Here is a 22,736-nt window from a genome sequence, read left to right as displayed (position 1 = left end):
GTTTTTCTATTATAAAAATATGTCAGCATTGATTATAAGAGGAAAAATCTTAAACAAGTTAAATGGACGTTAGTAGAGCATTGCTTGGTTGAATTCAGCACATCTGTGAAACCGAATACCATGCGGCCATTTAAAATGGTACAGATCTGTTTGTCTTGACAACAAAAGTTGTGCATGACACAGAACATGGGAAAAGGTCACAAGACAACCCTTTTCTAAGAACCTGCTTGATATGGTTTGGCTGTGTACCCACCCAAATCTCATCTTGAACTGTAGCTCCCATAATCCCCATGTGTCATGGGAGGGACCCGGTGGGAGGTAATTGAATCATCTGGGTAGGTCCTTCCCATGCTGTTCTCGTGATAGTGAATAAGTCTCATGAGATCTGATGGTTTTAAAAAGGGCAGTTCTCCTGCACTTCTCCTTGCTCTCGCCATGTGAAGAAGGATGTGTTTGCTTCCCCTTCCGCCATGATTGTAAGTTTCCTGAGGCCTCCCCAGCCCTGTGGAACTGTGTGAGTCAATTAAACCTCTTTCCTTTATTAATTACCCAGTCTCCGGTATGTCTTTGTTAGCAGTGTGAGAACGGACTAATAAACTGCTTATGTAGAAACTCACAAACACACATACATGAATATGAGCTGGGGGTTGTGTGCCACATAATAATGGCTGTCACCGCTAAGTGGTAGGACTCAAGGTGACCTTAGTTTATTTATTATACTTTTTTGCAGTGTTTTCATTTTTTAAAAGACATCTATGTTTTTACAAACCAACATAATATCCAACATATAATATCCATAATACCCAACATATAAATAAAATTATTGCGTTTAAAAATAAGAGTACTATGCACATTACTGAATATTTTTCAATTTCCCAAAAAATAAAGAAAAAAATGAACGTCATACATAATCCCATCACTAAGAAATAACTCCTATTAATGTTCTGAAATATTTGCCCTCAAACCTGTTTTTGTTGGAAATGATTTTTATATAGTTAAGATAATTCAACAAATGTTTACAGAAGACTTACTATGTGCAAAGCATTTTGCAAGGTTCTCAAGATAAGAGGATGAATGAGACATAAATGTTACCCCCTCTTTCTACAACGTCATACACTGTGTGTTCTCCACTTAAGATTCCGATTGGCCATAAAGTGTCCCTTCATTTGGATATACCAAGTTACTGGACCACTCCCTCCCTGATTCCCTGTGACTGGAATCCCTGGGCTGTTTAGATATTGTCCGATTATAAACAATATTGCATAAAGCTTGATGAGCATTTGGAAGGAATACATTCCTGTAAATGGAATTACTTGGTCAAAGTCATGAAAAATCTGATGAATTTTACATATCATTCATCACTCATTCCTTTTCATGGCAACTAAAGCAATTGACTATGATAATTATTCCCATTTCACAGATGGCAAAACTGAGGCAAAGACAAACACTGACTTACCCAAACAAGGCAAGACCCAAAATGGAACTCAAAAATCCCTGAGAATGGAATTCCCACTAAGGCGGGGCAGAGGTGGAGACGACATTTTGATGACACCCCACATTAGCACACCTCTCTTCCAGACGACATTCTGATGACACCCCACATTAGCACACCCTTTTGTACCAGCCCCCATAGTGCAGGTGCGGAGGTGCATTCCTTAGTCCCACCCCTCCTCCTCACTTCCCACACCCCACTCCACACAAGACCGAAGACAAGCAGGGAGAAAAAGACAATGGCGCAGACAGCAAGGCAGGCACAGCCTCTCCCTTGGGGGCCCTGCTTCTGGACAAGAATGTCAAAAGAGGCCCAAGCCCACCCCAGCCTGCCGCCATCAGCCTTGCTCTCTAACGCAGAGCTTAATGCCTCCTCTCAGGGGACAGCCCCTCACCCCAGCCCGCAGCCTGCAAGCTCTCACTAAGCTCCCAGGTCTGAGGGCTGCTGCCTAAGGAGGTATTGTTGCCACTTAGGCTGAGAAAGTGACCTCCTCTGGGTAGCCCACCCTCTCTCCCACCAGGATCAAGTTCACAACCTAAGCCAGCCACTTCCCCTTAGCAGAGGCTGCTAGAATAAGGCAAGGAGGACATTTTTCTGCTGCATCTGATTCCTCCAACGGGAGGTCCTCAATGTTGCCACGGAGCCCCCTCCCCCAGCAAGCTGCCGGGGGAGACTGGAAGATGCTGCTAGGACCTTAAGCCCAGGGCAGCCAGGGCAGCCGGTGGAGTCGGCCCACCCGGGCAGGTCCCAGCCTCGAGTGTCAGGAAGATCCCAAGATCCGGAGCCCACCTGGGCTCCCTGAGGTTTTGCCACTAGAGCCCACACCCACCACTTCTTCCTGGGCACCAACTGTGTGCAGGCTCCGGGCCTGACCCTAAGCATGCTTCATCTCATTTCACTCTCATTTCACAACCTATAAGGGGAGTCATATGCTCTCCAACTTGCTGAGGAGGAAACTGAGGCATGGATGCATGAAGCAACTTGCATGGTGCCACACGGCTAATAAGGGGTGGGGCGGGATCAGACCCCAGCCAGTGTGATTCCACACCAGCCAGTGTGATTCTGTCTCCTACGTCACAAGTCCTCATGTTGCTGGACCCTCCCTCGGTCCCTTCATCCATGCCCTCACCTCGGAGTGGCCATGCCTTGGACAGAGCTGAAGAACATAACTTGAGGGCTTTGGAGAGGACACAGCTGCACAGGGGCTCCGTAATAAAACAATGTGCTCTGCCTACACAACAATATCAGGGGCTCCCCCGCCAGGCTGAGTTAAGTGTTCTTAGTTGCCAGCAGTGTGGGCTCTGGAGCCAGACCATCCGGCTTCAAATTCCTGCTCCACCGTTACACTGGCTGTGTGATCTTGGGCATGTAAGTTAGCTTTTCTATGCCTCAGTTTCCCCATTTATAAAATGAGGATGATGGTAAGACCCACCTCTTGGAAATGCGGTGAGGTTTAAATGTCTTGATATTTCTAAAACACAAAGAATAATGCCCAGCACACAATTCGTGCTCTCTACAGCAGTATTACCTGCTGTGATTATCTTTACTACTGCCACTGTTGTGATTTTCCTCTAGGACCACGGCTCTGCCAGGAGGTGGTGTCCTCTGGCTCAGCTCCAGCCGGTGCTGGACTGGCAGGGCCAAGCTGAACTGGGAGGAGTCAGAGACTTACTTCCCTGCAGGACCCAGGAAGCTGAAGACCAGGGAAGACGCCCTAAGAGGGTTCTCCCTCTTCCAAAAGTCATGAGTTTACACCTATCCCTCTCCCCAAGGAGGAAAAATTCTCCAGTGGCAAATGGCCCTGATTTCCCTCCATTCCTGTGTGGTCCTAGCCTGAAAGGAAAACCTCGGTGGCAAAAGATTTTGGAGAAAATCCTCCGAAGCAAAGTTACCAAGGGAAAAACAAAAACACACAAGGATGTCTTGAATCCTCTCAGGAAACAAGAATTTGATCCCCAGTCTCTGGGTGTTTGTGAGGAACCAAAAGAAACCCTGGGATTTCCTGGGGCTGCAGGAATAAACTCCCTGGGCCCCTCGCGGGCTGTTCTGGGGGCTCCTGGAGCCAGCTTCGCAATTTCTCACCCTGGAGCTCCAGCCACTCCTGTTCCCTCAGGGACTAGAACGTTCCTTCCTCATCACAGCCTGCAGTGGATGGAGAGGCTCATCCTTCCTGAAGGGTCTCAAAAAAAAAAAGAAAGAAAGAAAGAAACCACGCACGCTGTCACCGAATAAGACAAGCTTACCTGGGAAATGTACACCCAGCTCTTTGCTTTGAAATCTTACCCTGGCCAAGGCTGCGGCGCTGAGAGTCTGCAGAGTCAGACGGGGAAAACGGAGGAAAGAAAGAACTTATCTCCCCAGCCACTGCCCAGACAGCAGTAAAGGAGCCCACAGAGGCGTAACACCCCAATCTGCAGGGTGGCCCGGGTGCATTTCCCCCATCCCACCTGCCAGCGGCAACACCTGCCCCATGCCTCTATCCTCGAGCCTGAGCCCTGCAGCGACGCCTCACAGGCTCCCCACATTCACCTTGGCCCCCCTCCAATCTGCTCTCTAAGCCACAGCCAGAGTGGTCTTTTCAAGAGGCAAATCTGATCATGTCACTCCCCACTTAAAGCCTTCAATGGATCTCTCCATTGCTCTTGGAATCAAGACAAAAATCTCCATACTGACCGGGCACGGTGGCTCATGCCTGTAATCCCAGGACTTTGAGAGGCTGAGGCAAGTGGATCACCTGAGGTCAGGAGTTCGAGACCAGCCTGGCCAACATGGCGAAACCCATCTCTACTAAAAATACAAAAATTAGCCGGGCGTGGTGGCAGGTGCCTGGAATCCCAGCCACTTGGGAGGCTGAGGCAGGAAAATCGCTTGAACCCAGGAGGCAGAGGTTGCAGTGAGCCGAGATAGTGCCAGTGCACTCCAGCCTGGGTGACAGGGCAAAACTCCATCTCGAAAAAAAAAAAAAAAAATCTCCTTACCATGAACTACAAGTTCCCGAGTGGCCTGCTCTGTGCCCACCAACCCAGCCTGCCCCATGCTCATTCTGACTTGCTACTCCATCTGCCTAGAATGCTCCTTCCTTCCTCTTTGCCTACAAACTCCAATTGGCAAACCTTCCTATCACAGGCCCACAGAGCGCCCCAACCCTTTCCTCTGTAGCACAAATCAGAGCCAATTTATATTGCTTTTTTTTTTTTTTTTTTGAGACAGAGTCTCGCTCTGTCACCCAGGCCAGAGTGCAGTGGTGCAATCTCAGCTCACTGCAACCTCCACCTCCCAGGTTCAAGCTATTCTCGTGCCTCAGTCTCCCAAGTAGCTGGGATTACAGGCACCCACCACTATAACCAGTTAAATTTTTTTGCATTTTTAGTAGAGGCAGGGTTTCACCATGTTGGCCAGGCTGGTCTCCAACTCCTGACCTCAAGTGATCCAACTGCCTCTGTCTCCCAAAGTGCTGGGATTACAAGCGTGAGCCACCTCCCCCAGCCAGAGCCAATTTATATTGATTTGGGGGATTCCTTGACTGATGTCCCAGCCTCCACATGAGATTAGAAGTTCCCTGGGGACACAGACTGTGTTTTCTCACTATTGTACCCCCAGGGTGCAACACAGAACATGGCACATGATAGATGTTTCAGTAAGGATTTCTTGAATGCAGGAAAGAATCTGCATTAAAATTAACTTTTAAATAGCATTAGTTGAGTGGGTTTTCCATGTTTCTTTGTTTCCCTACTCCAAAAATAAAAACACACACATATTAAGAAATGCTCTCCCCAGCCAAGCGTGGTTGCTCACTCCTATAATCCCAGTGCTTTGGGAGGCCAAGTGGGGAGAATTGCTTGAGGTCATCCTGGGTGACATAGCAAGACCCCATCTCAACAAAGAAAATTTTATTTTAATTAACCAGGCTTGGTAATCTCAGCTCCTTGAGAGGCTGAGGTAGGAGGATCACTTGAGCCCAGGAGGTTGAGGCTGCAATGAGCTATGATTGCACCACTGTACTACAGCCTGGGCAAGAGAGCAAGATCCTGTTGAAAGAAAAAGAAAAACAGAAATAAACAGAGAGAGAGAGAAAGGTGGGAGGGAGAGGGAGCGAGACAGAGAGAAGTTTAGAAAGAGAGACAGGAAAAGAAATAAACGTTCTCCCCAAATAAACGTTCACCCCAAAAAAGCTCCACATACAGAGGATGTTCCCACGTTACCAACAACCTCCTCTCTTCCAGGTCCTCCCATTCTCATAAGTGAGCCCAATATAAGCAAGGAAATAGCATCCTTAGGGTCCAAGCTGCTAAGTGAGACAGCTGGGTGATTCCAGACACCCTCAGCAGGAAAGAGGAGAGGATGGGTTGTCTTCCTCCTGTTCAGGGGCGGTCTCAGCCTTCAGGAGAGCCAGGGTAGCCGATGGAATGGGGCAGGTCCCTTCCACAGGGCAGCACTGGCCTGGCTGCTTCATAAACATGAGCTCCACGTACTTCTCACAACATCTCTTGGAAGTAGGCGTCCTTCACATTACCTTACAGATGAGGAAATGGAGCCTACAGGTTGAGTGGCAGAGCTGGGAAGCCAATCCAAGTGGCTCAGTGTTTGGGCCAAATAACTCAGGCCTTGCAGGCACAGGCCTGGGCTGGAATCCCAGCTTCATCCCTTTTTTTTTTTTTTTTTTTTTTTTTTAATACAGGGTCTCACTCTGTTGCCTAGGCTAGAGTGCAGGGACATGATCACAGCTCACTGCAGCCTTGACCTCCCAGGCTCAAGTGGGGGTGATGAGGATCTGAGCAAAGCCAGCGTTGGCCTCAAGCAGTGGTGAGGCAGAGGGCCTGAGGCCCCAGCGGGTACAGCCTGGGGTTTCCAGGATGTGAGGTTGATGGGGAAGGAGGGGGTCACAGAGGGATCCCTGAGCGCAGCTGCAAGCCTCGGCAGGTATCCGAGGACTCTGAAGTCCTGGAGACCTGAGCCCAGAAGGGCAGAGTGAGCACAGAATCTGACCCCAAGGAAAGGGTAGCTGGGGCTCCCGACGGGCAAAGGCCTCTGGCCAGCCTGCCTTGGCCCAGGGGGTAGAAGAATAATTATTCCTCAGCCCGTTAATAGGAAAATACCATTCCCTCAGCTACAGGGCTTCCACTCTGCTCCTCCGTTCCCTTCAATATCAGCGCTTCCTTCTGGCCTGGAGCAGCCTAGAGCTCAGCAAGCTCTTCCCCTGCCCCTAGCACATGCACCAGGCTCCCTGTCCGAACAGCCTTCAGGCCTCCAGTCAAACGCCCTCCTCTAAACCAGCTTCCCCAGGTGCCCACTTATCTCCTCTGGAGCTCGGACTGCCATCAGAGCTGCGGGTCAATAGGAGGTCCTTTGCCTGAGGCCAGTCTCCCAGCTACCTGTGAGGGGAGAGGCCGCAGCTGGTCTGCTCACTGCTGTATCCCTGGCACCTGTGAGGATACCTGGCACATAGTAGGTGCTCACTGAATATAGGCTGCCAGAGCAACCCTGCCCACTGGGCCTAGGGGCTGCTGGCATACCATAGCCGAGTCCTTGCACGCACTCCCGTCAGTCAGCTGGGCCTTCCCCACATCCTCAGGCCTTAGTAGGTGAGAAGCCAGGGCTCCCAGCATCCCAGTCCTCTAACCCACCAGGCTGAGCCACAGCCAGACACCAACTCCAGCCTGGGACCACCCTCTGACATGTGACCAGTGGGGAAGCCCCAAGGAGGAGGCAGGGACCCCATGCCAGGGCCCATTTGCTACCGATCCACTCTGCCCTTGAGCCTGGGCTCCTGGGGACCCATCTTGTTTCCTTGGCTGGAGAAATAGCAATTGCTACAGTAGTATCCCAACCAAGCCAGCTCATTTAAGTCTCACAGTAGTACTGGCTCAGAGGCTCCTTGTCAGTCTTGACTGACAGATGAGGGCACTGAGGCCTAAAGAGTTTAAATGACCTGTTTCAGGTCACCCAGCTGGTTGAGGAGCAGGACTTGAGCTCTGGCACATCTGAACCCAGGACCCAGCTCTTTTTAAAAATAATAATAATTAGTTGTTAATTGTGGTAAAAATATACATAATATAAAACGTACCATCTTAATCCTTTTTAAGTGGATAGTTCTGTAGTGTACTGTACTACTTTAAAATGTGTATATTCAGATTGTTGTGCAAACCAATCTCCAGAACTTTTTCACCTGCAAAGTGCAACTCTATGCTACAGAGTTCCCCCATTCTCCACCAGTCCCTGGCAACTGCCCTTCTACCTTCTGTCTCTGAATGTGACTCCTCTGGGTACCTCAGATGAGTGAGATCATACAGTGTCGTCTTATGACTGGCTTTTTCACCCAGCACAATGTCCTCAAGGGTCATCCATGTTGTAGCATGTGTCAGAATGTCCTTCCTTTTTAAGGCTGAATCGTATTCTGTTCTATATATATAGACCACATTTTGTTTATGCCTTCATCTGTTGGTAGACATGTGGCTTGCTTCCACATTTTAGCTATTGTAAATAATGCCGTTTTGAACATAGGTGTACACATATCTCTTTGAGACCCTGCGTTCAGTTCTTTTGGGTATTTACTTGGAAGTGAAATTGCTGGGTCATATGGTGATTCTACTGTTAATTTTTTGAGGAACCGCCATAGTGTTTTTCATAGTAGATGCACCATTTCACATCCCCACCAACAGTGTGCACATCCTCGTCAACACTTGTTATTTTCTGTTTTTTTGACAGTCGCAATCCAAGTGGGTGTGAGGTAGTCACGGCCCAGCTCTTAATCCCAACTCCATAGGATTCTGTCCTGAGGCCCAAAGTGCACCCCAGTCCCTTCACTTCTGAGGCCCCGCCTTGTTCTTGCCAGTCCCCTTCCCAGGTCTGGGGCCCACCCCCAAACCACAGCCCTGCAGCCAGGGCCCCACTGACAGCCCCTAGGCCTCCATGCTGTCTATCCATTCAGGCCCCTAGGAGGCCACCCGCCACTGACCTCCACCTGCACCACCACCTCCCTGAATCTGCCCAACTCTGCCCACAACTCTCCACCCCTAGACCAGACACCTTGCTCCCTATACCAGCCTGCAACATGGGTGCACCCAGCAAACATGTGCAGGCAGGAATCAATCACGGCCAATTTGCCTTTACAACCCCAGCGCTAAGCTGGCAGGTGTTTTATAGATGCCGAATGAATATCCGGCAAATAATGAATGAATGAGTGAATGAAGTCAGGCCTCATTAAGACTATAGAGCAGAAGTCAAATTTAAAAACTAAACACAGGCACGTCTCAGAGCCTCAAGACTCAGGGAATCTCAGCTTACCACTTACCAGCCAGCTGTTCAACCCTGGGCAGATGGCTCCACCTCTCTGAACCTTCTCCTCACCTGCAAAGCAGAGGTGAGTAATACCTTCCTCCCAGGAGTGTTATGAGGAGTAAAAGAGGGAACTCAGGTAAAGCAGCTCATTTGAGGCGGGCGAGAGGGAGGGGCTCTAAGCCACGACCACGACCACAGCCACCATCAAAACTCCCTCTCGCCTCTCTCTGCCTCTGTCCTTCTCTGGCCCATTGCCAGCCCTCCCCATTCCTGCATTCCCCAAGACCCCTGGCTTCCTCCTTCCCTCTCCAAGAGACTCCAGCCCACCTGCCTCTATGCTTCAGGCAACTCTCTCCTGAGCCTGCTCTCCCTCAGGGCTCCCGTGCCTGTCCTCTCCTCTGCAAAATTCCTTACCACCTACTCGCTGCCGGCCATCTGCCTCCTGCCTTCCGCTTCTCCCAGGAAACTGCTCTGCCCACTTTACCAGTGACCCCTGATCTCATGTTCCAGAAGCTTTCCTTGGACCTCCTCCTCAGATGGACTGAATGCTCTCCACACTGCTAACCCTCCTCCTCTTCGCCAAACTCCTTCTTTGGCCTTTGCAATGATTACTCGGCCCAGGTTCAAATCCACAAACGTGTAGCCACTGCTCTCCACTGTCAAACACAGGACAGGAGTTCCTCCCGCCTCTCCACCATCTCTTCCTTCAACACCTTCCCTTCCTCCTGCCCTCTAATGTGGGTGGGAGCTAATGTGTGTGAGTCCTCGAAGTATGTGCTTTCTTCTCCAGGAAACCCTGGCACCAAGCAGTGTTTCTTAAACTGTGTCCTGGGCACTCCAGAATCCAAATCACTGGAATCGCCTTGGTGAAGATCTACAGAGCCAGCACCTCTAGGATGGGCTGGGAATCTGCATTTTGTGCCAGCCTCCCAGGAGATCCTTATTCCCACCAAAGTTTCTGTTCCGCTGCCCTCATAGGTTGAAGTGCTTCCCCTGAGGCCCCCCCATCTCTCTCTCCAACCTGAATACTCTCCAGAGTAACCTTCCCCATCATGACCTCTGGGGCCATCTTTTTCACATAGATTTTTAGTGGCAATTCAAAGAAAACAGGCAAAAGCCAAATTCACAGCTTCTCCTCCAGGGCCAGTCACCCTTTCCAGCTTATTCCAGTCCCAAAATCACTCTCTCAGACTCAAGCGTCAGAGTCTGCCACGCCGTTCCCACTTACACTCTCTGCTCTCTCTGCCTTGGTCCAGACCCACTTCCCCTCGTATCTTGGCCTCTGCAATAGCTTTGAACTCTATGAGTGTAGTAGACTCCTACGACAAATTACCATATGCTTGTGGCTGAAAGTAACACAAGTGTATTATCTTTCAGTTCTGGAAGTCAGAAGTCCAAAATCAGTTTAACCACATTAAAGTCAAGGTGGTGGCAGGATATTAACGGCGGATTGGATAAAGAAACTATGGTACATATACACCACAGAGTACTATGAAACCATAAAAAAGAAGGAAATCAGGCTGGGCACGGTGGCTCATGCCTGTAATCCCAGAACTTTGGGAGGCTGAGGCGGGTGGATCACCTGAGGTCAGGAGTTCGAGACAAGCCTAACCAACATGGTGAAACCTTGTCTCTACTAAAAATACAAAAATTAGCCAGGCATGGTGGTGGTTGCCTGTAATCCCAGCTACTCAGGAGACTGAGGCAGGAGAATCACTTGAACCCAGGAGGTAGAGGTTGCAGTGAGTCGAGATTGTGCCACCGCACTCCAGCCTGGGCAACAGAGCAAAAACTCCATCTGAAAAAAAAAAAACAGATGAGGGAGAAGGGAAAATTCTTTCTTACGGTAGAAAGCCAACTAATAGAGAACAAATTATGGAGTTGCAAAATCATCAATGAATGCTAAAACTCGGGAGATGAAAGCTTGATGAGAAACAGAATACGTACCCAGCTTCAAACAATCCCCCGACAAATTACCTGTCAATACCAAAGAAGAAGACAATGACCTCTCAGCAGAGAAGCCTGGCAGACATCAACTTATGAAGTAATTAAAGACAAAATCACCAATACTGGCACAAACTGACATCACGTGCCTTCTGACGTGGTGCACCAGGAAGGACATGGAGTCATTATTTGGCATTCCTGGCAAAAATGCATAACCTGAATGTAATCGTGAGGAAAGATTAGATGAAGCCAAACTGAGGAGCATTCTGCAAAATAACCAGCCTGCATACATCAATAATGTCAAGGTCAAGAAAAACAAAGAAAGGCTGAGGAGCTCTTCCAAATTAAGGGAGACTAAAGACCATGACCATTAAATGCCATGTGCGATCCTGGCAGGATTGTGGACCTGGGAAAAAATAGCCATGAAAGACATTATCAGAGCAATTGATGAAAACTGAATGTGAATTCCGGAGTAGAGAATAGTTTTGCACCAATGTTTAATTTTCTGATGTTGATAGCCTTGTGGTTCTTAGAAAACACCCACCAAATATTTAAAGGGAAAAAGTTTCAATGTCTTCAAGCTATTCTTAAATGGTTCAGAAAAAAAAATTACCTATGAGTGTGTGTGATAGAGGAGAGAGAAAGTTTGTGTGTGTGTGTGTATGTGATTATGATAAAGCAAATTGGATTGTGATGTTTGCACAAGTCCATAAGTTTATTAAAAATCATTTATTTGTTTTTTAAAATTTAACAAAAAGTTTTACATACCCCCTCTGGGAGCCCCCATTTCCCTGCACCATCGCCTGGTGCCCACCCATTTCTTTAATCTCCTCCCCCAGAACTCACCGACACAAATCTTCACCCCTCAGGGGTTTTGCTTCTCACTCTCCTTCCCAAATACATGGCACATACCTTCTGAATGCTCCCAAACTCCCTTACCCTCGCTTCGCCTCGCTACTTAACCTAAGTCTTGCCCAGCCTTTAAGCCCCAGTTCAAACTCTACCTCCACAACACAACAACAATTCAATCCCTCCTCCCTGTCTCACTCCCATCTAGCGACTCTCATCAGCCTCATCTCCATGCTGATGGGGCATTGACTATGTGCCAGGCATTATTCTATTCTAATTATTAATCTTTATTCTTGCTGCCTTCAGACAGCTTTCCCTAGCATTAACCTCTTTCATAACCACGGACAGTTATCAAAACTAAGAAATTAGCTGGGCATGGTGATGCATGCCTGTAGTTCCAGCTACTTGGGAGGCTGAGTGGGAGGATCACTTGAGCCCAGGAATTTGAGACCAGCCTGGGGAACACAGTGAGATCCCGTCTCAAAAAAATCATCTCATCTTAACTTCACAGCCCTACGAGGTAAATGCTGTCACTGGTCCCATTTCACAGATGAGGAAGTTGAGTCACTAGTGAGTTGTTTAAGATCTCTCGGTAGGTGATGAAGCCAGGATTCACACTGGGCCATTCTCCTACTGAAGCCTGGGCTGGTAGCCACTGTGCTCCTCGTCTCTACGGACATCCTTACACATTTGTTCTTTCTCCCTCACCAGGCCGAAAGCTCCTCAGGCCTCTCTCAACGACGCTATGCACCCTGCAGGTGCCCAACAGCTGTCTGTCCGCCACAGGCTGGGTTCCAGAAAGGAGAGGAGGGGGTCATGAACTCCGTCAAAAAGAGGAGCCAATTCTCCACACCCTCCCTGCCCCCCAGCACAGCCCAGCTCCCTGGCTATTGCCCAAGGCCCGGCCGTCATCTGCTCTGGGTAATAAGTATTTGTATGGCGATAATTACAGCATTTGGGAAGAAAATCCCATTAAGCAAGAGCCCCGCTGAGCTGCTAATGCCGGCACAGAACTGGAGGCGGCAACTCCGCCAAGCACCCGTCTGCTCCCAATAATGCGGGAGCCGCCCAGCCCCAATAGAGCACGGCCGCCCCTGCTGGCAGCCTCAGGCAGCCTGGGCCACTGACAGCCTGCCCCGCCCAAGGGGCACCGAGGAAGATAAGCCCCTCCTCTTGTGCTCCAGGGTTCCCAGCGGCTGCCCGATGGGGAAGAGGAGGGCCACCCTGGGATCCAGCGTGATGCCCGAATTTCCTTCACATCCGTGCAATTCTCTGTCACCTTAATAACAATAATAATACTACCATTTATTGAGCACTCGCTGTCTGCCAGGCCCTGTGCAAAGCGCCCCTGCGAGCATTACCGCATTTAATCCTCATGACCACCCTTTGAAGCAGGCCCTATCATCATCCCCACTTTATGGGCAAGGAAATGGGGGTTCTGAGAAGTCGCCCTTTCCTCCAGAGCACTTATCCCAGCTTGCAGTAATGTGCTTATTCTTATATTATGTCATTCATCTCTATCTCCCCTGATGGACTAAAACTTGGGTTTCTGTTTCTGCCCAGCACTATTCACCCGGCACAATGCAGACGTTCAATAGATAGCTATCTGTTGAATGAGGGAATTAAACCCCATCACTTGCCCAAGGCCCCCCCAGCTGCTGAGTGGCAGAGTGGGGCTAAAAACCTAGGCAGTCTGGCTTCACAGCCCTGCCATCATGACCACCAGCCCTGCATACAGTCCCCACTCTGTCTCCACGTCCCAAGGGAAAGGGGCAGAGATGCCCAGGAAAGGTAAACGAGTGCTCTAAACAGACAGACAGAGCTCTAAGCAGACAGACTGCAAGAGAGGCAACGCTCAAGTCCTTACCTCCCGAGCTCTCTTCTGCCCCACCCAAACCCTCGAGCCTCTAGCTTGAGCTTCCCAAATAATAACAATAATATCCTAATGATTAAATCACAAAGCATTTTCACAACCGTAGCATGAGTGAGTGCACAGGCCCTTTGAGGTAGTAGGTGTTATCAGCTCCAGAGGCCGAGAGAAGGGCGAACACCAGCCATGTGCCAAGCGTGGCACATTGCCTCACTTGCTCCTCACTATCAACCTGCACAGCTGTCGTGATCCTCTTTTACAGATGGGGAAACTGGGTCTCAGAGCAGGGAGAGGCACAGCATGGGGGTCCTAACAGCAGTCATTCAGAGCCCAGCAATAAGCCAGAGGGCCAGTGACCACACCAAAGCCTAAGCGAGCAGGAAACTCTTGCCCTGCCGGGAGGCACCTGCTCTACACGGCACAGGCCTCTGCTGCAGGAGACCATGGTGGCCTGCTCAGATCCAACTGGGCCCTGATGGCAGATGTGGCTGCAGTGGCCCCTGACCTCATTACCAAGGTCACCATCCAATTATTATTTGGAATTTCAAACAGGCTCCCCAGAGGATCAGCCTCAGGTGCCCTGGGCAGCCTTCCTTATGCGTGACCACTCAGCCCTGTTAAATGGGACCTCCAACTCAGGGAGCTGAGTCTAGAGAAGGCCTCCCAGGCCTCCACAGCAGGCATGGAGATAGGGCAGGGTGGATGAACTGGCAAGGAGGGAAGGGCACATAAGGAGGATGGCAAGGCTGGGCATGGTGGCTCATGCCTGTAATCCCAGCAGTTTGGGAGACTGAGGCAGGAGGATTGCTTGAGCCCAGAAGTTTGAGACCAGCCTGGGCAACATAGCTAGATCCCCATCTCTACAAAAAAGGGGAAAAAAAGACCTGACAAGCAGCAGAATGTGCTGGGCCTGGAGGCAAAGAGAGAACAGTAGGCCTTCCCAGAGGCCCTCCCTGCCTCCCTCCATCCTCGGGCAACTTCCCCTCTCTGCACTCACAAGGGGACTCTTCCGCAAGCCTCAAATACCCAGGGTGCCCAGGGTTGGGGGAACCAGCGATGTCCACACATACTGCACTCTCCTGTCACACTCTCGTGGTCACTCTAGTTAAAATTTTTTTTTAATTAAAAATCAAGTCCAACTGAAAGTCAAGGTCGTTATGGAAGAAAAAAAAAATAACTTAATGGTGACCATGGCTGGGTCCCTCTGCGCCTGAGCAGTACAAAGAGAGGAAGCTTCCCGGCCTCCTCCGCCGCCTCTCCCAGCCCTGGCTCTGTATTTTAATTGTTCATTACAGTGAATTATTTAGTATCCCTTCCCTGCCCAGCTGACCAGCCCCACAGCCCCTCTGGCTGAACCGATTTCCTCAGCAGCTCTGGAGCCTACCCAACCTCTTTCCAGAAGTCCCCACAGCAAACCAATGACCATTTCTTTCCATTTCAGGGGACAGGCCTGGACCCAGAGTTATAGAATATATGATCATAAAGTTGCTGGGCCTCACAGGCTGCCGCACAAACTGCCCAAAGGACAAACGGCAAATGCACAGCTGCAGTCCATAAAAATTTACAGCCTCAGAAGAAGCTGCTGTTTCAGGCTCCGATACTGCACGACGCTCATATTGATTAGAGAGAGCATTTGCCACAGTTATTTTGAGTCTGCCTGGGCTCTCACCAAGGCCTCTTTCAAGATGTTCTTTTCCTCTTTGAGCAGCTCTTTCACGGGCTGCCTGGAGAACAGGCGGGCTCCCTGCGCTTTCCCAGTCCAGGAAGCTTTGCCCACATGGCAAAGATCAGACCCGCTCCACTTCCCCAGGATAACTCACCCCTGGATTCCAACTAGGAAGTTCCCAGAGGAAAAGTTCACATATAGAAAGTCTTCCTGACCCTTCTCAACGTCTCTTTCCAGCCTCAAGTCCCATCCCACCCACTGGCCGCTGGCCACAGCATGTTTCAGCCCCAGGGACAAGCTGGTCCATCTGCCCATATAGGGCCAGGCATGCTCACACCTGCAGGCTTTTGGCTCATACTCACACCTGCAGGCTTTTGGCTCATACTCACACCTGCAGGCTTTTGGCTCATACTCACACCTGCTGGCTTTTTGCTTATGCTCACGCCTGTAATCCTAGCACTTTGGGAGGTGGAGGCAGGAGGATTGCTTGAGCCCAGAAGTTCAAGACCAGCCTGGGCAACATAGCTAGATCCTCATCTCTACAAAAAAGGAAAAAAAAAAAAAAAGAGGTCTGCAAGAAAGCAGGCCCCATGACCTGACAAGCAGCAGAATGTGCTGGGCCTGGAGCCCAGCTGTTCCCTCTGCCTAAATTGCCTGCCCTCTGTGCTTGGCAAAATCCAAACCAACCTTGATAAAGTGGCCCATCCTCTGAGAAACCCCTTCGCCCTGGAAAAGGGCTTCTCACCCCAGTGTTCCCACAGCCCATTCCCTGAGGCTGCCTGGCCCTCTCCTGAGAGCTCACCATTAGAGGTCCTCTGCCCAGTTCTCTAGACCATGTGCCCCTTGAGGACAGGGATGGGCTCATTCCCTGCTGACACCTCAGCACCCAGGGCAGTTCCTGGCTCAGAAACATTTGCTGAATTAAAATAATGAGATTCCCCTCCCTATCCTATCATAATAATGGCTCTCACTTAGCGAGCATCAGAAGGTACCAGGCACTTCCCATACATGATCTTCCATCCTCACAAGAACCAGAGACCTTATGTAGCCTCAGCCCCATTTTCCTGATGGAAAGCAACTAAGGTTCAGAGAAGTTAAGTAACTTGCCCAAGGTCACACAGCTAACAGGTGACAGAGCTGGGGAACCCAGGCAGTATAGCTCCCAGAATGCCACCTCTTTCCTCTGTACTAGGAAATTCCACTTTCATCTCACTCTGATCACAAAAGAGCTAAAGAGTTCATGGAAGTCTTAAACACTAAAGGTGGTGAGAGAGTAAAGATGGAGGAGATGACTGTAAGACTCAACATTCAAAAGCAAAGAAGAGGGGCTAATGTGTCTTAGATCTAGGCTGCAACCAGGGTAGCAGCTTCAGGAGAAACTCCGGTGGACAAGGCAAAGGGAGCAGGGAGCAGGTACAGAGGGGACAGGCATGGAGGGTGACCAGGCCACCACAGGGGTCCTCTGGACAGATTTCTGACCCTCAGTTCCTCTCTGGGTCCAGTCAGGATAATGCACACGCTGTCCACGGAAACTCAGTTTGGTATCACCTCTCCCCAGCCCTGTAACACACAAGCATTCACACACACACATACACATGCACCACACACACACACACACACACACACACACACTTCCCATCTAGATTGCATCTAGATTGCAAATTCTCTAAAACCTCCACAGGAATTTTTCAGATGCAGCCAAGAAGAGTCTGGGGCAAATGTGTGCTCACTAATTGCTGGCCTTGGTACAGAGTCTGATTCAGGAGACAGCTCTCCTCAGGGTCAGATTTCTGTCTCTGACCAGGTGGGGGCCGTGAAAATGTGCTCGAAAGTTATCAAAATATGCACACCTTTCCTGAGAGCCACTGCAGTCACCGAGGAGCGTGGGAAGGAAGAGTAGGTAGGTTTCAAAGGAGCCAGCAGCCTTCTCCAAAGCCCTGTTCAAAAATCTCCTGGTGCAGTCACCTCTGCGAGCAGTACAAAGGTCCTGCATGTGACCAAAATCTACACACACACAGCCCATTACGGGGACTCTCATGGCCTCACGCTATTAAGGTGGCCCTTTAATACTAGGAATTCACACAGAAACACATTCTGCAGGAGAGTCACAGAAAACAAAGTATAAAGGTCTGTAAATACACACACTCAAACACACCCAAACACACACACACATTCTACTAGCTTAGTGGGTCTAGAAAAGAAAAGGATCAAGTTTCTTCAAGAATTCACAAGTGAGAGAGAACAGGGGAAGAGAAATGCTGTTTTTTGATGACTTGTCATGGTCAATATCTTTAACCTTGAGCCCCCCTCTCCAAGCTCCTGACTTCTTGGCATTATCCACCCGGTTCTCCATCCAAGACACACCTACCCCTTTCCGGGTGCTGAATGTTACATACCCCAAGCCCCATACCCAAAGCCCTCAGGTCCCATTGTCTGCCTGTGTTGGGGATGGCTGGGTGTGGAGGGAGGCGGGTGAGTAGGGGACCAACGCGTGGCACCTGCAGGGGAAGAATTCTCAAGGCTCTGGTGCAAACAATGGAGAAGAAGGGGCAGACCAGAAACTTCGCCTCCATCCCACCCTGCTGCCCTTCGTCAGGAGCAAGCTCTGGAAGCGGGAATCTGCGCAGCTGGCTCAGAACGCGGCCGTAGCCCATGTGCCCAGAAGGAGACATTGTGCCTGGCGAGTGTGGGAAGTGTCCCTCCTGGGTGCAAGGAAGGCTTTCTGGCACCAGTTCGCAGGCACCCTGGAGGAATAAAGCGCTGGCGCAGTGGGGAGGGCCTGCGGGTGCGGAGTGCAGGGTGCAGGTGTGAGGACGGAAGCTGACAACCTCGCCGAGGGCCCTTTGAATCCCAGGGATGGAGAAACCACTGGCGTTCCTGGCTCCTGGCTCGGGAAAGACCCCGGCAGGCACTGACCCGTCTGTGGGCTGCGGAGCCCGGACGGGCCCCAGTGGTCCTGCCCCCACCCCCAAGTCCGGAATCGCGTCTGGGTGGGAGGGCAACCTCGGAGCCAGGGAGCCACGGGTGGGGGCCATACTCACAGGCGCTCGGTGTTCCGCGGTATGTTCTTGGGAATGGCCTGCAGCCCCGTGCCGTGGCAGTCCACCGTGGTTCCGGTGCAGGTGCAGAGGGCGGGGCACGCCGAGGCACCCAGGCGCCACGCGGCTGCCCACAGCAGTAGCCAGAGCTCCGGCCGGACCGGCCCCGCCGAGGACCCCCACCCGGGCGTCAGCGCCATGGTGCCCTCACCGCGTCCCGCTCGCGAGCCAGACGGCAGCAGCCGCTGACCATCCCCGTCTGGGGCCGCCTCCAGGTGCAGTCCCGGGGCAGAGCCACCGAAGAGCCCGCAGGCTTGCGCGCGGCGCCCCTGCGGGCTGGGAGGCACCTTGCTCCTCCAAGCGACGGCGCCTGTGCGCGGACCGAGGGAGGGCGCCTTGGGCGGAGGGCGCTCGGCTCCTCTGCCGTTTCGCCGCCTGCGTCTCCCTCTCCCTCCCTCCAGCTCCCAACTGACTGCTGCGAGGAGGAAAATGGGCGGGCCCCGCGCGCGCACGCACCCTGCGCACACACCACACACACACACACGATCACACACACACCCGCGCGCTCGCTCCCACCCGGCAGTCATCCATCAATCGAAAAGCACACATCCAGGGCCAGGCTCCTCCCCGCCCTCCCCCGCGCAGGCCCCTCTCCCGACGACCACTCGGCGGCTGCAAGCCGCCTACAGTTTCAAAGGTGGAACCTCCGAGACGCTGTCAGCGGGCAGGGGGCTGCGGGGGATGGGAGAGGAGGGAAGGGGGGTGTGGCTTGACCCGCCAAGTCCTGGCTACACACACACACACACACACGGACACACACACACACCGAGGATGCACACATTGAGACGCACGCACCCCGGCACCCGCGGCCCCAGCTGCTAGTCCAGGGTGGGAGGGAGATCTTATTTTGCCGCTTGGACGCCTTCCCGGGGGGTCAGACCCGTTTCCCCCCATCCCCCGACGGCAGCAGCGGCCTCTAGGCCCCACCCGACTCGCTATGTCAATTCTTGGTTAAGGGAAACCCTGTGCCTGTGCCCCAGGTGGCATCCTCAAGCCACCAACCTTACTTAGCCTGGACTTTGAGGATGGAGCTTTGTGGGGGGAGGGTCCACGAAAGCGCTAGGCCGAGTACAGTCTCCTTCCTACCTCAATGCACCCACTTCTCAGAGGGGAACGAGCCAGCCCCATGCCCAGGATGAGAATGGCTCTGATTGGGACATTTGCTCAGCAGGGCACATTTGTACCATACAGTTACACGGGCTTCTTCCCCCGTTGTAGAAGAGAGGGACGAGACATTAAGGGGACTTGGAAATCTGGCAAACGTCTTCCTCCGCTCACACCAGCGCTCCTCCATTTCTGACAGGTGGAAACAGATGAAAATGAATATTCCATCTTGTCATCAAAGGAGACAGAGAGGGCTGGCATAGCGCTGGGCGGCCTGTTTGGGAGAGAACCCCACAGGCCAGCCCCGTCAGACCCAGGCCTCACACCCGGCTGGGTAGGGACCTTCCTCACCGTAAGGCATGTGTGGACGTGGGCGTGAACGGGACATCCAGGTGGGGATAGAATTCTCCTCAACCCCAGAAAAGATGAAAGATCTCCTCAAAGCCAAGGACAGCTGTGGCTCGCTGGGGCAGTGTCCAGCAGTCGGGGCCCTGATGTGAGGCTGCCTGGCAAGAGGACACAGCTGGGTAGCCCGAGAAGCACCTCCCGTCTCAGGAGCGTCTGGGGTCCAGACACAGCATGGATGCATTTGGTGGGGAGAGCGTCGGGCGGGTTGGGGATGGGGGAGGTTGATAGACTCCACAAGTTTGAAGCCTTATCACCCACCAGGTACCCAAGGCTCAGGCGTTTTCTTTGTTTTTCTTTTCCATGTTGATGAAAATTTTGCAGTCTCTCTACTGTCATAGCACAGTATGTTACAATTTATGCGGCTGATTTTATGGGCTTTTGACAGTTCTTTTAAAGTTTTCACACATCCCTGTCCATGACCTCCATCCGGGCAGTGGGTTCTTGAGCATCAGTTCAGTTTCTCAGGGGTCAGGGCTTTCTCGGGGTGCCTGTGTGGTGGGATACTAGGGAAGCTTCCCACAAACCAGGCCAGAGTCTGAGAGGGCTGCCCCTGCCCTGCAGCTCACCAGCTCCTGCTCCATGGGGCCCCAGCCCCTCTATCCATGCCCTCCCCGCAGCCTCAGACAGTGACATTCCTCCGTGCCTGCTGCTTTGTTTATCCCCTCTTAGCACCTGCAGCTGCTTCTCCACACCCCTCCACACCCCGTGGCATCCTCACTCGCTCACCCAGACACGCACCCCAGCACCTGGCACTTAGTAGGCCTGTCACAGACAGCACTCAGGCTGTTGAAGATGTCTGGTCTCCAGCCTTCTGCTCCAGCAGTAGCTCCCTGGTCCCAGGACCTCAGAGGGCCCCTTCGAAGCCAAGACCCATGTGGAGAAGGGAGAGAGCGTTGATTAGCCGGGCGACATGCCCCTTGGTCCTCAGAGTGACAGAGCGAAGGGGTGTGAGGAGGGGTGAGAGTGAGCAAGGGTGCAAGATCAGCCCTGCCTATGGCTCCTGAGAACCAGCCCCTGCCCTAGAAGCTTCCAGACCAGCCTGGACAGTGAATCCCAAGCAGGCCCTGGGCTGAGTTGCTGCTGCCTGGCAAAGCCTGGCTTTTCCTCTGAAGGGAGGGAAGGAAGGAGCCCCCCAGACCCAGGACAAAGACTCCCCCGACAGCCCATCAAGGGAGGCCCTGCCCAAGCAGCGGGCAGCTCCCCAGCTTGGCTCCCGTCCCTGGTTCCTCCACCCCAGAACCTGGCCAGCTCCCGATTCAGGAGGCGGCTCGCCATGAATGGGCGCAGCTCATTAGCGTGCCCAGCACATTTACTTGTTAAACAACCGCCTGGCCGGCCGCACACCCCCAAGTCCCCCTCTGTTTTTTTCAATTTCCTCTCCCATGTCCCTCCCTCTCTTGGGTCTCCCTACCCCCTCCCTACAGCCGGACCACCTGCTCCCACTGCACGGGTGGGGAGGAGGCAGGCCTGGCACATTGCTTCTGCTAGGAATACTCCACCAAGCCCGGCCCTGCTCACCTGCCACCAGCAGGGCAACCCCCTGGAAGGGAAATTTGAGGTTGAGTCTCCCCAGCCCAGTGACGGAGTCCCCTCTGAGTCCTCACAGCCACGTGTGCCGGGAGTTGAGGGCCACTTCCCACGTGTGACTCAAGGAGAGAGCACTCTCTTTACGGCTTCTGCACAGAGTCCTCTCTCCCACCTCCACCAGCCCCTTCTGGAGCACCAAGAAGCAGGAGAACCTGGGTGAGACTGAGGAGCACTGTGGGATGGATTTCCAAGCCACAAAAAGCAAAAGTGAGACAGAATGCCTGCTAAGTAGACATCTGATAAACACCACTTATGGAGTATCTGTGTACTACATGTACTGTACTGGAACTCAGCAATTCAACAGGGGACAAGAATGGCCCTGGCCCTCAATGGGCTCACTGTCCAGTCAGGGCACAGAAACAGGAAGCAGGAAAGCATATTCATTTCGGTGTCAGCGAATGTGGAATTGTGGAGAACCCAGAATGAGGGCACAGATTGGGGCTGGAAGGCTCCCTGGAAGTGGAGGCACTTGAACTAGGTCTTGAAGGGTAAATAGGCATTCTCTGGGCAACAAAACAGGAAGAAAGCCTCTCTCAGCAAAGAAAAGCACATGAGGCGAGTCACACAGACTGGGAGCAGCATTCTCAATGGCTGAGCTGGGGCATGTCCAGCAAGGCTGGAGTGTGGTGGGGGGTTCAGGTGGGGAGCACAGACGGAGGTCACAGAGGTAATGAGGACATACCCCAGAGGCCCTGGTGCAGTCTTTCTCTGGCTTCACTGGGCTTTCAGCATCACCTGGCCTGGCCCTGTCCTCAAACACATGTCTACATATGCATGTGCTTGGAAATGCACTACCTGTGGAACCAGTGTCTCTGGAACCTGGTGCTTCCAGGGAGGTGACTTGGGAGATAGCAAGGAGAAAGTTGCAGCAGATGTTTCTTTTCTACTGTTTGGGAGGTTTTTTGCTTGTTTTTTGAGATAGAGTCATGCTGTGTTGCCCAGGCTGAAGTCCAGTGGCACAATCATAGCTCACTGCAGCCTCCAACCCCTGGGCTCAAACAATCCTCTCACCTCAGCCTCGCAAAGTGCTGGGATTACAGACGTGAGCCACCACACCCAGCCTTTGTTCAGATTTTTTACCTAATTAGATTTTTGTGTGGTATGAGCTAATTTCCCCCTACCAATACATTTTAACCCCCCTGGGGTGCTTATCGTACATGCTGATTCCTGTGACCCACCCCCGATCTTCCCAATCAGAATCTTCACTGTTAGCAAGCTGGGAATGGGGGGTAGAGGTGGTGCTAATTCTGATGCAGGTGATTCCAGAGACCATGGTCTAAGAACCAAGGCCTGGTGTGCTGTGTTATGAGTTTGGAATTAGACTGAAAACTCTGGGGAGCCATTGAAGGAAGGAGCCTGGCAGGGACAATGGATCTGAGGCCCACCTGCCTTCCTCATCTCCAGGTTCCACACACCATTAGCAAGGATGAAGCATGTCAA

General features: G+C 52.0%; 1 protein-coding gene across 1 annotated transcript in view; it reads right to left on the bottom strand.

The window, feature by feature from the left end:
- Window positions 1-18,644, bottom strand: part of SLIT1 (slit guidance ligand 1) — a 192,343-nt gene extending 173,699 nt beyond the window's left edge. The window contains exon 1 of the mRNA XM_055253653.2: window positions 18,141-18,644. Within this exon, the coding sequence (XP_055109628.2) occupies window positions 18,141-18,337 (197 nt within the window). The 5' untranslated portion in view covers window positions 18,338-18,644. The remainder of the gene's footprint in view (window positions 1-18,140) is intronic.
- Window positions 18,645-22,736: the final 4,092 nt, after the last annotated feature.

This window comes from Symphalangus syndactylus, chromosome 2, assembly GCF_028878055.3.
Source record: "Symphalangus syndactylus isolate Jambi chromosome 2, NHGRI_mSymSyn1-v2.1_pri, whole genome shotgun sequence".
In the NCBI taxonomy this organism is placed as follows: Eukaryota; Metazoa; Chordata; class Mammalia; order Primates; family Hylobatidae; genus Symphalangus; species Symphalangus syndactylus.
This window is presented reverse-complemented; position numbering and strand designations above follow the sequence as displayed.